This window comes from Acromyrmex echinatior, chromosome 18 (genome assembly GCF_024713525.1).
Source record: "Acromyrmex echinatior isolate Ae372 chromosome 18, ASM2471352v2, whole genome shotgun sequence".
Classification (NCBI taxonomy): domain Eukaryota; kingdom Metazoa; phylum Arthropoda; class Insecta; order Hymenoptera; family Formicidae; genus Acromyrmex; species Acromyrmex echinatior.
Genome location: NC_141869.1, coordinates 7,564,415 through 7,577,310, shown reverse-complemented (window position 1 = coordinate 7,577,310; position 12,896 = coordinate 7,564,415). Strand labels below are relative to the sequence as shown.

The 12,896-nt window shown below is 33.0% G+C and overlaps 2 protein-coding genes across 5 annotated transcripts in view; one reads left to right on the top strand and one right to left on the bottom strand.

Moving 5' to 3' along the window:
* Positions 1-1,794, bottom strand: part of fw (CUB and Sushi multiple domains furrowed) — a 37,470-nt gene extending 35,676 nt beyond the window's left edge. The window contains exon 1 of the mRNA XM_011053906.2: positions 979-1,794. Coding sequence (XP_011052208.1) covers positions 979-1,033 — 55 coding nt within the window. The 5' untranslated portion in view covers positions 1,034-1,794. The remainder of the gene's footprint in view (positions 1-978) is intronic.
* A 4,385-nt stretch (positions 1,795-6,179) lies between these two features.
* LOC105144772 (hypothetical protein) lies at positions 6,180-10,222 on the top strand. 4 transcript variants are annotated; one of them, XM_011053909.2, is made up of 10 exons: positions 6,181-6,400; positions 6,490-6,777; positions 6,855-7,076; positions 7,152-7,227; positions 7,786-7,967; positions 8,034-8,286; positions 8,666-8,887; positions 8,983-9,063; positions 9,173-9,282; positions 9,939-10,180. In XM_011053909.2, exons 2-9 carry the CDS (start codon positions 6,679-6,681, stop codon positions 9,280-9,282), a joined length of 1,245 nt encoding a protein of 414 aa, XP_011052211.1. In that variant the 5' UTR covers positions 6,181-6,400; positions 6,490-6,678; the 3' UTR covers positions 9,939-10,180. The 4 variants fall into 4 exon arrangements, with proteins under 4 accessions (XP_087271632.1, XP_011052211.1, XP_011052210.1 ...); XM_011053908.2 differs by having other exon boundaries at positions 6,182-6,400; positions 9,179-9,270; positions 9,939-10,222; XM_011053907.2 differs by having other exon boundaries at positions 6,183-6,400; positions 9,173-9,270; positions 9,939-10,222.
* Positions 10,223-12,896: the final 2,674 nt, after the last annotated feature.

Below are 12,896 nucleotides of genomic sequence, written 5' to 3'. Positions count from 1 at the left end.
AAAATGCAAATTGAAGCTTAATTATCTTATTAATTAAGCTTCAATTTGCATTTAATGCAAATTGCATTCAATTTGCAAGATAATGAAGGTAACTCATGTTTCGTAAACGATAAATTTCAGAAAATAGTGACTTATGTCGTTTTCATAATGGAAGTAGATTTCTTCAATCTTAAATATCGCATATGACTTTTAGATGAGAGAAATAAATCGATAGTCTATATTTATCGTTACGTAAGTTAGAGACGAATTCATTAAATCCTTTTAACAAAAATATATTGCGATATAAACTTTCGACATCATACGAATCGCGTGATCGAGACTCTCTAACAGAATCAGACCACGAGCGATTTTATTAAGCGAAATTTTATTAATCCTATGAGAGAGAAAAATATATAATATATTTTTTTCCTACATGTACACTATTTCATATTATAACTTATATATTACCTTATTGTATAATCTTAATTAAAGTCATAAAGATTAATATTTATAAGTTAACTTCAAAACACACACCTTTTGAAAAATTTTGAAAACACGCATCATATGTCTAAAAGATCCACTGTAACTTTGATAGGCTTTAGTTTAGATTAATATTTTTACTCTTTTTTGTTTTGAAGCTGATATTTAGGAATATACTTGCATAGGTTATAATACCAAAAAAATTTATATTATTAAGTTATACAATAAAACTCTCTCTTTTCTTTTCTTCATGTACAGAGCAAGTGAAACTTTGATTGGGTCTGGGAGACTATGTGTTCTAGGATTAAAGAGAAATAGTATATGGAAGAAGTCCTTGGGAAGAATACCTTTCTCAGGGAAGAATACCTTTCTATCTCGTGGGATTTTGTCAAAATCGCTCATGGCCAAACTCTATTAGAATCTCTACATGGCTCTAACTTTAATCTGATCTTTGTCTTTACTTCAATTTACATCACTTTCAAAATTGTGGAATCTACAAATATCGTGATATATACGTGCCTTGTGCATACACGAGGTTTGCCACGAAGGGCAGGATGATCCCGTACATCAACATTATTCTCCTCGAATCGGCGGGACGACGGCGCGATCACATTGACGATCCAGCGAACCACGAATCACCTTAGCACTCGAATATCCGCGAGATCCACTCACAAGGGTCTCTTGAAAGCACTCGCGCACTATGAACTTTCACGAGAAATTTATTTCTTCCCTCGTCTCCGATAAAGCCAATGAAGTTGATGAAGCCGAAACACCGGATAGAACAATCTGATAAGAATGACGTGTTTCACCAGAGCTTTAAAAGCCTCTCACTCTTTAGATCCTTCAAGGTTTTGTACTTTCCTGATCTTTTATTAAGGCCCTTAACGATTCTACAGTTAATTCTTTGCACTATGATATTTCTAGTTAACAGTCCCGTGCTAGTTCTTTGACACTTCTTTGATTATCTACGCACTCATCACCAACGGTCACTTCTCGATGATAACCGAATATATTACTCAATCCAAGATCATTTGAATGGTTAAACTTCGAGCTAACTGCGACATGGTCGAGCGATTACTCTTTCTTCAGGATTCTCCATGACGCGCTCTAGTTTCTCGTCTTTGTCAGCTCGCACTCGCAAGATTATATTGTCATCCTCGGATCTGATGACATTCGATTAACGCGAACATACGTGAATCTAACGAAAAATTCGCGATTAACTTGACAACAACAACGGAATTAACTTGACGGCATTTTACCCGCAGTTTTGCTCGCCGTGCAACAAGTCGGGATAACTGACGATGATCCGTTCCCTTCACCGGTCGACCATCGAGTGCCCCGGGCTTCAGGTCTGCTTTGCTCTCTCGACGGCGATGAAAGTTTTGCGCCGAGTAGAGTCGACCAGCCGAGTCGGAGCAGCAACTACATTCAGCTAACGTACATTATGCTGCTACGTTTTCATGTAGCGTAACATCAGCTTTAGCTTCATTAGACCTTTGTTTGTATATATATATATATATGTATCTTTAACCACCATAGTTTTGTTGTTCGTTAAATGCCACGAGAAGAATAGTGAATATTTTTGAGAAGTAGAAATTAATTTTAAATAAACCAATGATTTTTTTGAAAAAGTACAAGTTAATTTTTATATAAAAAAAAACACTGAAATAATTTTATATTTATAACCATTGCAAGTACAGAAATAATTAATTTTTATAACTTTAATAAGCACACGGGAAAAACAAGTTCATCATAATGATCAATTTGAATCTTCTACATAATTATTTTGATAATTCGACAAAATTATTTTTCGATCTGTATCTAGCTAAATTTGAGAACAAGACCGAAATGTTTATATTATTATTTTTTACGGAAAGTTGAGAGATTTTTTTTATTAACTGAATTAACTAAATTACACATTACTATTCTATTTCAGCTCATATTGGCAATTTTAATTTTTGTTTTTATTCGTTAGAGCCTATATTTCTATTTTTGATATTATAAATTTTTGGATATTTCAATAAACTGTTCTTTCTGTGCATATAAGATTAAAATTTAAGAGAAAATAGCGTAGAACTTGTTGCAAAGAAACAACAGAATCTATTTAAAAAAAATAGAATAGATCGACATACATTCTGAGAATAATTGAATAGTAATAATTCGATAATAGAAATATTACGTTTGACAGGTGCTATTAATTCTCTGCAATTTCTTGCATTAATACATAATTATCTAATTCATACACACACACATACACACATGCAAAATGCAGCTGCGTAAATGTATTGTTTTGCTTACTTAAGAACTTTCACGTGAATTTCTAAAATTAAATACATCTCACTTTAAAATTTCAATAAGAAACTAATATATAAATGATTTTATAAAAATGAGCTTTTGAAATTTGATGCAAACTTCGAAACATTTCGTACAAATAAGAAAATGCTTATTTTACTCTCTAAATTCTTTGAAGTGGAATATCACTCTAAAGAGTGAAAATTAAGTCGATCTTGAAAAAGATCTTTAAAGATTTCACTTTTCAAAGCGATAATTCACTCTAAAAGTTTTAGCGAGTATTATGAAAAGAAGTATCGTTTCGACTTGACATCATCAAGCAAACCGATATAGTTTCCCAAATTTCTTAAATTCATCGATGCTAAATCCTGTTTAAATTTCCTGTTCCAATTATCCTTTGATAATTTAGAAATATGACTATGTTCTGATCAAACCGGATTAGACTGAAAAATCGTCTATGACCGATCGACCCCCTTTTGAAGTTTGCAGTAACGTTGGAATGAACCGGTTTCATCGTAAATAGTATTTACGAGGGTAGATCGCTTTTTAATTGTGATTTGGTATAACTGCAGTAACTGTCGATCGACAATAGCGTGACTGACAATGAGAAAATAAAAATTATTCAGATATCAATAAGTAATCAAATATATTTTTTTCTAGAAGAGGACTTGAGATAGTCATATATTGTAGATTAAAAAAATCTTTCTAAGATTATTTTAATAATTTATTTAATCCTTCTGAATAAAATTCTATTTAAACTTACAGAAAAATATAAAAGCGATAAAGTTGTTTCTTTAATTAATAAAAAAAATTAATAATAGTAATAATGACTACTGTCCGACAAATATAAAATTATTTTTCTAGACTACGAATAAGATAAAATAATGTTTACAGACAGTGTTGCTAAAAATGAATCTGTAAATGAAATTGTTCTATCATGTTTTTGAGAAAATTGACCTAATAGTGCTGAAAATGGCATTTTTTGGTACCTTTGAGCCAAAGTGTTTTATTTACGGATTTGTCTTTAGTAAAAAAAAAATGTATAAAAGACAATTATTATATTGGCTTTATAAAAGAAGAAACAATTACACTGAAAAAAAGGAAACTTAAATCCACAACAAAAAATTTTCAACAACAAAAAATCTGTAAGAATCAATTTATCCAATTCGATCTAAAATCCGTGTCGGACAGTGTAATTGTATTTATCGCATTTATATATTTTTCTGTTGTAAATCTAAATAGAATTTCATTCAAAAGGATATCAATAAATTAAAATAATCTCAAAAACTTTGACGCAATTTTAAATTCTCAAAAATATTAACAATTCCTACAAATCAAAATATTTTTCTGATCTTCTCTCAGAGAAGTTCTAGACTGCGCCTCAAGATATAATATTAAAATCTATCTTGATTAAAATAACAAAGTTACTTAAACGCATCAAGAATTCTGAAACTCTTTGGTCAACAGTCAAATCATTAATTATATTCTATGAAATTTGAAGAGAAAGATTCTACCTTGGCGGATATCAGCTCAAGGAAAAAACACGTCAGTCGTGGTCAGTGACGTGAAGTCGCAGTAAGGTTACCGCGGCTTTACCGTTAAGAGTCCCCTCTCTGGGCCTTCGGCTCCCTGCCATTTCTCGAATCCATTCCTGACTCTCCTTCATCTCCTTGTAAACCCGCTGCGATATTCCGCATGATCGCGTTTCCACTTCGATGTCTCGCTCCCTTCCTTGCTCGCGTATACCGTCTTTTTTTTAATCATCTACGTAAGCCTGGGCCCCTTTCACCTCCAGCGACGTTTACCTCTTCTCCGTAGACATTCGAGAAACGGAGGCACACTCTCACACAGGTACTTCTTGACGTGTCGCATTTCTAGAATAAGAAATTAGCGAAATTTAAAAAACCATAGATAGTGTCCTATATATAAGACATTGTTAATCGATAGAATTCCAGAAAACTGAAATCTTTCAAATTGAAAAATTTGATCACGTAATTAAACGTACAGCCGTCCTAAATTTCTTGCTCTAATTGTCGAATTTATATCTTACTTTTTACTCTTTAAAATTTATATTTAATAGCTTCTTCATATAAATTTCCATAATGATAACATCGAATGCAACGAAAATGCGCGAATTTTCTGCTTTTTGTGGAAAGATCACTTTTTTAAAATATACAGATAATTACAGATAAGTTGAAAATATGAAACACAAATTAATTGGAAAAGTTACGTCTTTTCTTCTATCTATAAAATCTTCAGGCTGTTACAATTATAATTAATTATAATTAATATCTGTGTTAATTATTATAATTCTGTAAACAAATTTTGCAATCTATAGTCAGTGCGACAATTTTGGTTATTGTAATTCGTATTACTGACAAGATACTATTAAAAACGGCCAACTCTGGGAAAATTTTCGTGACTACAATACAATAGGGATTCGGGGATAATTGAAGAATGATGACATTACCAACAATTGATATAAACAAATAATTATAAGTGGTTTAAAAATATAAATAATAAAAGTAATAACACTTTTTGGTACCAAAACCCAGCGTATGTTTCTCATTTATTTTTATTAATTGATATAAATTTATAATTATTATTATAAATATTTGGATAATACTTTTTGTTATATGAATACTGCATAAATAAAAGTATGCATACTTGTAATGCTATATCTTATTGCCGTAAAATTACATTTTTTTTTCTAAAGTTATCATTTTATATTTATCGATAATCGAACTTTGACGATAAAATTAAAAATACAGTTTTTTAAAATAAAAATCGAGTTTTAATTGAAAATTGAGTTTTAAACATATATACATGTTTACGAAACTAATAAATCATAAAATTAGCACTAAATTATTAATTTTTTAAGGTGATCGATCGATAATACTGAATATCAGTAATATTGAATTAGTAATACACCGACAGTATTATTGATAATATATTTCATTTTACTTTTATGAACATTATCTATTGCACATAATACGATATGGATCTTAATAAAGCGATATTAATAGGATTATCTTTTACTCCTAATAAATCGCTTAAATTTCAAGGAATTCAAGGTGAACAATCACATGAAATTCCATAAGATCAGCTGTCTTCAATAGAATATCTCGTCAGTATTTGTGGTAATTCTATTGTTCCAACATCTCTTTAAAAAGAAAGAATTCCGAGCATAGCCGCAATATCGATATTTTGTTTGAAATCGCAAGGAACGAAACATTAATACGAAATGATGTCTCGGGTTATTAAAACATAATTTTGTCTTTCAATCCATGCTCGTGTAATTCTTCAACGAGAAGAATGTGCATCTGATGATCGGCGGATTCACTATTTGATTATTTAAAATTTGTTTGTATATACTGAATGATCATTCAAATTCTAAATCATTCTATCAAATAGCGTCATCTGACAGCTTCTCGCAGTACTAGTTTAGGCTAGTAGTACGGTGACAAGTGGAGTAAAAGTAAAGGCGCAGTGCGCACCAAAGGGCACGCAATTGCTCCGAGTTCTGTCTCTCATTTTCATATGGCGGATGTCCGAGGGACAGCGTCGGTATCAATAGGAAAAATTATGATTTTTCCACGGGACAATCGATAGCGTAATCCTTTGGTCGTTAATTCAATTAGGAAGATGTGTGAGTACTTGAAGATTGTATACTGTCATTTAAAAACGGTTTGTTCTCATTTAGCGTCGCTCGTATGGCCTACTTTTGTTTCCTTTCAGGAGGGATCTACGCTGCATCAATGCATCAACTCTTGGCTTGCCACTGGTTGTTGCTTCTGTAACTATAAAATATTCAGTGCGATGAATAATTAACTGCGTATCGTGTCTGCTTCCTACGTGCTCGAAATGTTTGCGCGTGAGGCAGCGGAGTTGAGTTTTATCAGACAATTTGTCTAAAAGAGTTCAGTTATGGCTGAAGGAACGGAGCCAAAATCTATTGATGGCCAAATCTCGAGGGGTCAGTTAGAAATAAATGAATGTCTCGGTAACTGGTTGACGTACTTACAGGTTGGTACGCTTAAGGTAGTACTTTCCATTGTCACACAAAATCAAATCTCGTATAAAATGAATCTCTCATACTGTAGACACTCAATGGCCTATGTACAGCTGGTACAAAACTAGCCCAATCTCTGCAAGCACTTCTCTCCGTGCATGATACAGTGGCACAGTGTCGTCTGACAGGCCAGTGTTTAGCTGGGTGGGAAGAATTAGCAAGAGCTACGCACATAGCCAGCAGTACTGTTAAAAATCATGTGATCACTGCTCTGAGGGATCATGAATCTCGCGACAATGACGGAGACAAGCATGTCAGTAATTTATATTCATTCAGGCTTCATTGTTAAACTATTGGTGTAACTGATAGGACCCTTCCATTCTTTCAGGATATTCTCAGAGAAAATCTCTTGACATTCGTAAATTTGCAATATCAGTTTTGCGTTGCTTGTTGCGAGTGTTTGGGTAAGCCAAGTATATATTATTAAAATTATATAATTCCTAGTGATATGTATAGTTATTTAAATATAAATTGAATGAAAGAGTAAGATTATTTTAAGAAAATATTAACACACTTTGACTGTCGTATAGATTTTTGTAATCGGTTTCCTGACACGTCACATTATTATTTTTTATATAACATAATTTTAAGTAAACTTTTTACATTAAAATATAATATATAATAAAATACAATATTTTCTAATAAAAAATATGTTTTTAAATAAAAGTTTTCGACAAAGCTGATAGACTCTTCCAGAGTTTACAATATATCATATAAAAACAATTCAAAGTGTTCTTAATTTATATACAGATGGTACTAATATGTGTCAAATTAATACTAAAATTGATACGCCCTGAACTCACGTAGGTGGATTCAATTGGATACACACAACAGTCAAAGTGTTAAAATAGGTGACCTAGCATTAAAGCAATCAAATATAATAAAAATTGAAGTAGGAAATTTAGCTGATTATATTTCGGTTTTGGAAATTAAGAAGGTTTTGTTTTTAATTGCTGATTTAGGTGGCATGGCGGAATGCTCTTGTTCTCAAAGCGGTAGTGGCGATTGCGACATTGCTGCGCTTCAGCAATGTTTTGAACGTCTTTACAGTTCGCCGGTACCGCCAATTTCTTCTTCGTCCACCCAGCAGTCCACACAAAATTGTCGGAGGTCTCCTTTGCCATATTCGTTGTTTCCTCTGCAGGTAATTGACATGTTCGTGAGCTCGCGACCGTTCTTTATCGCATCATGCTCGGTTTCGTGTGTCAAGGTTCAGAGGAGATGGTCAGAAACGGCGGCGGCGGAAATGTCAGGCGAGTCCGTCGAGAGCACGATGAGACGTTGGTCGATGCCCTGGGATTGCAAACATGTTATAGAGTGGCCTCGCCAGGATGCAAGGTCGCGTTTAAGGGTGCCTCAGCAAGATCGTAGTAGATCGACCACGCCTGACTCAGTGTGGAAAACGTCAATGGCTAGTCAGGACGGTCTCCAGGAAGCTATTCAGCTATTGTCTTGCAAGCCAGGTAGCAAAACCTCAGTCCCTCGCGATGGTTTGCAACGACAATATAGATGATTTTACGAAGGAAATTTTTTATTACGAAAAATTATTCTTTAATGCGGGTCAAAAATTGTGACTTGTATGGCCGAGTCCTATCTCGAAAAATAAAATTTAAAATTTTACGAAAATTAAATTCGAAATTTAAAATTTAAAATAATTATCTGAAGATGAACGCTCGATTTCAAACTGAATATTCAATATGTTTGTAAACTTTTCTTTCCTTTGTAATTTTGTCTGATCTTTGTAAGATCAAAAGGACATATTTGACGAACTAAATATAAATTGTAGCTATCTCGTTTTTCGCGTTCTCGAATCTTACGATTCGAAGGTTGTACGTTGTGCAGGAGTTCGGTCGTCCAATCAACTCTCGGCTTACACTAGTCAGCATATCCCGGGCGTCACTTTGACAACCTGCAATTTCGACTCGAATTACGACTCCGCTATTTGGTCGGGGTCGCGTAGGATAGGTTCACCTAGATGTTGGCCTCAGGACTCTAGTGACCATTCTGATCAATCTGGGCATCGTGATAGCGATCACAGTATTCACAGCGAACATAGGGACTCGGGTAAGGTTTCTCTCATCGTCGTTTACCGCGATAATAAAGTGGTTAATTCGATAAGAAATCGCGAAGGGATTGATACTGTCGTAATATTGCTGCAGAACAGAGTGGTGCCAGCGGCAGTCACGGTGATAGCAAGGACAGCATTCACTCTCATTGTGATCATAGAGAGACCGAAGCTGGTGAGTGCATTAACCATTGTGGTCGTAATATTTTATATCGCTAGAATGTTTCGAGAGGCGTTAAGGCTCGATTGAGCACGATGACCTCATATCGAACATTTTTTTTAAGGTACAGCTGATACATTGCCGTCTCGCAAGAGCAGCTCGTCGACCGATTCTTGTGTCTCGGCACACAGCCGATCAGGTTCTGAAAGCGCGGGTGGCGGGGTAAATAAATGAGTTCAGTTATTTTCTCACTCATGGAGAAAAAAAAAATTGAGAGTAAGTGAGTGAGTGAATGAGAGAGGGGGAGGGAGAGAAAGAGATAGAGAGAAAGAGAGAGAGTACAATGTTAGTAAATCTAGATTTATTAAACTGGTACCTTCTAAGACACCGATATACAGTGATAAAAAAAGATATTCGTACACCGATATTTTCACATCATAAACTTTGGATTTCGTAATCCAGAGTAAAGATAAATTTTACGTATATATACAAGAAATGTGAAAAAGAAGATTTAAATAAAATGACTAATAATAAGACGCAATGCTACGAGATGATACATATAAGATGCATACAGTTGAAAAAAAAGAATGATAGCGTACGAATAACTTTGAAGCCCGTAGCAGACCATGAATTGAAGAGATTGAAATTCAACTAATTAGATTCTTTTAATTTTAATCCGTTTCATTCTGTTATAGAATATTAATTTTTAATTCGCAATCCTGTCTTCAATACATAGTCTTTACTAACATACAGGCTTTACTCGCTGCAGTTACATTCTTCTATTTACACTCTTTTGTTATGTTACACGTTTCGATGTTATCATAGAAACTAGTCTGTCGCTTATTCTCTCGTCCTTCTTTCTTATACTGCATAAACGTCGCTGATTTTAGGAGTGCACGAGATCACAATTATACTCGATGTGGAGCGGCGGCGATCTGTCCTTCATCAAGTTGCCGGAGAGCAACGAAATACAAGACGAACATCCACCCACTTAAATATCTGATACTTTTGCTTCATATCCAAAATGTATCCGAAAAAACTCAACCAAACTTTTGAATTACTGAATCATGAAATAGTCCTTTTTCAAAGAAATATCTTTAAGAAATTTCGCACATTGAGAAAATACAACAAACTCTATATATTTCTCTTGAAATTATTTTTGAAAAACATAAAACTTTTTTAGTTTACGCTTTATTTATTCACAAGGAATCTGTTTTATACATATTTTATTGTATTTGGAGATTTTCTGTATTTCGCGATTCATTCAAATGATTCAGTGATCCAAAATTAAACCATCATCACGATAAAATTGTTGACCTATGAATTCATTTAATAGAGATGCGATCAATTTTATTTGTGATGTATACATGTTTGATATTTGTGACGGCGCGAGTTAATACGTGCATATTGAGTGTATAACTAAAGATAGAAAAATATGTATAAAGAACGTTATACAGACAGACCACTTTGTAATACTTACAGTACGATTAATCACGCAATGGAGTTCGCAGAAGAGCATTTAACATTAAAACTACTGACGATCAATTTATGCTATTTAAGTATATATCTTTTTTAAGGGATAAAATGAATAAAATATATATATTTTTTGGACAACAGGAATGAAAATTAATTGATCAATTTAATTATTTAAACATTAAGAAAAGAAAAGTTGTGAAAATATTTTTAAAAATATAAAAAAAGTACCATTATAAATTTGAGGCATTCTTTTTATTAAAAACCAATCATTTTAACTACTTTGGTAATTTTAATGTTAAAAGCATTTATTGTATTTAAAAAGTTTTATTAATTCAGTAGGTATTACGAAGTGTAGTTCCATCTGCGTTAAAAAAATGAACGTTCTGTATGTTGTTAAAACTCGTATATACAGATGTACGCATGACCCAATTGAGGAGTATCGTTTCACTCATTTACGAGGATTACTCTTCTCTCAAATTCCACTTAACATCAAAGTGCACGTGCATGCGATCGTTATTTACGCGCTCTGTTAGATAACGCGAACTTTGAGTGTCTTCGCACGCATCTCGTTAAACATCATTGGGTACTTTCCATTTAATGACACAAAGTATAATTAAATCGACACAAATCCTTGTTACTCGAAATTCTTTTCAATCATCAAAAAGAAAACTTTGATGACTACTGATTCGGATAACTAGTGATTTCTGAACAGATTTCTTTACAATATTAATTTAAGTCTTTATTTTGAAATTATTCTGCACACGAGTTTAACTCATTTGTAAATTTATAAGAGGTACTATTTCAATCTATATTATTAGCAGGTTAAATTTATGTGTGTCATATGAGATAGATTATGGAATGTCTCTCATTTTAAGATTTATACATCAGGATTTCTATGGAAACTAAAGGCTCGCAAGATATTATTGTCAAGAATAGAGTTGATTATCGAATTAATAATTCTAATTTGGGACTTTTGATGGAGATTCGAGAATAGGAACTGATCAGCGACATAATCCTCGTCCAAAGTCGTATAGTACAGATAATAGGAAGACTTCTGGATTTACGATCTGTATTATACGACGTTCAATGAGGATTTTGTCGCTGACCTGAACTTAGGATCCTGAGGTCTCGGACATCGTTACGTGAAGTCGCGGTTTTGACAGTAGGAATTCTCTAGATTGCTGCGATCTAACTAGTGTAGAGGAGGATGTCGTCAGATCTTCGGATTTGCATCGAATTTTCATTGCATGCTATAATCCTTCATGGTGGGTTAACACGCGTAGATTATTTAGATTATTACTATGTATATTCCCACGTTACAGTCGATAGTCGGTGACTTCGTATATTAAATTATAAAATTTGTTAAAAACCTTAGGGACAACGCTCTAAAATTAGGCTTACACTTAATTGTTTTGTCACAGTTGCGATTGATTTTCCGGATTATTCAAAGTCATTTTCGAGCGAATCGTGTTCAGAGAATCAGATTATAAGGGAAACGCTCATGCAAAATAATTCTAAGTTGCAGATTCACTAATTTATTTATTATTATGAAGTCGTAAACGGTAGACGATTTCCCAAAAGATAAAACTACAAATATCAAGATTGTAATCCCATTTTTACATGATAATAAAACGACTTCTTTACGAGAACAAATAATCTCGCGTAATTTTATCGGAAAACCATAAAGAAATTTAAAAAGAAGAAGTATATCTTTATTTTATTCATTGAATGTTAAGAAAGATAGAATGATACTGTCGACTTGTGTCACTAAATAGAAAGCACTCATTACTGAATCGATCCTAAAGCATATCACATTCTATTTGAAGAGATGTGTTCTACCCATCGCTATTGCGTGTACATCAATTGCCCTAGAGATGCACAGTGCTACCGCTCGTAAATTTTCAAACACTTCATACATATTCCATACTACATAGAATTCAGTATATCTCCGCATTATATAAATAAAAGTCAAATAAAATAGAGTCATTGTTGATCTATCTCTTTTATAACTATTAAGCTTTTACATATAAAATATTTTTAAATAAGATAACATTAAACTTCATCATAGACTACAGTCCTATTTTATAATATTGTCAAAGTTATAACATTCGATATAATTACTGATGTTAAACATCGTATAAATGCTATTTTATAACGAAGTTCGTTTTAGTACGTCAATGTAATTACGTCATGAAATAGCGTTACACAGTCAGTAGTTATAATATCAGATGTTATAGTTTCTACGTAAATCGAGTCATATAAACGTAATAACATGTAGTAAATGGAAATGCTTTAAAGTTCCTGCAAGCATTGCTTTACAGAATGTCCGGAAATTTATTAGCGGTATTGTAATTTGCGATGTTTCTTTCTAG

Excerpts from the sequence above, each read along its gene's own strand:
- LOC105144772 (XM_087415506.1), top strand. The coding sequence starts at position 6,679 with ATGGCTGAAGGAACGGAGCCAAAATCTATTGATGGCCAAATCTCGAGG. Across the intron at positions 7,077-7,151 it reads ACAATGACGGAGACAAGCAT|GATATTCTCAGAGAAAATCT; the intron begins GTCAGTAATTTA and ends CCATTCTTTCAG. Across the intron at positions 9,271-9,938 it reads CTGAAAGCGCGGGTGGCGGG|GAGTGCACGAGATCACAATT; the intron begins GTAAATAAATGA and ends CGCTGATTTTAG.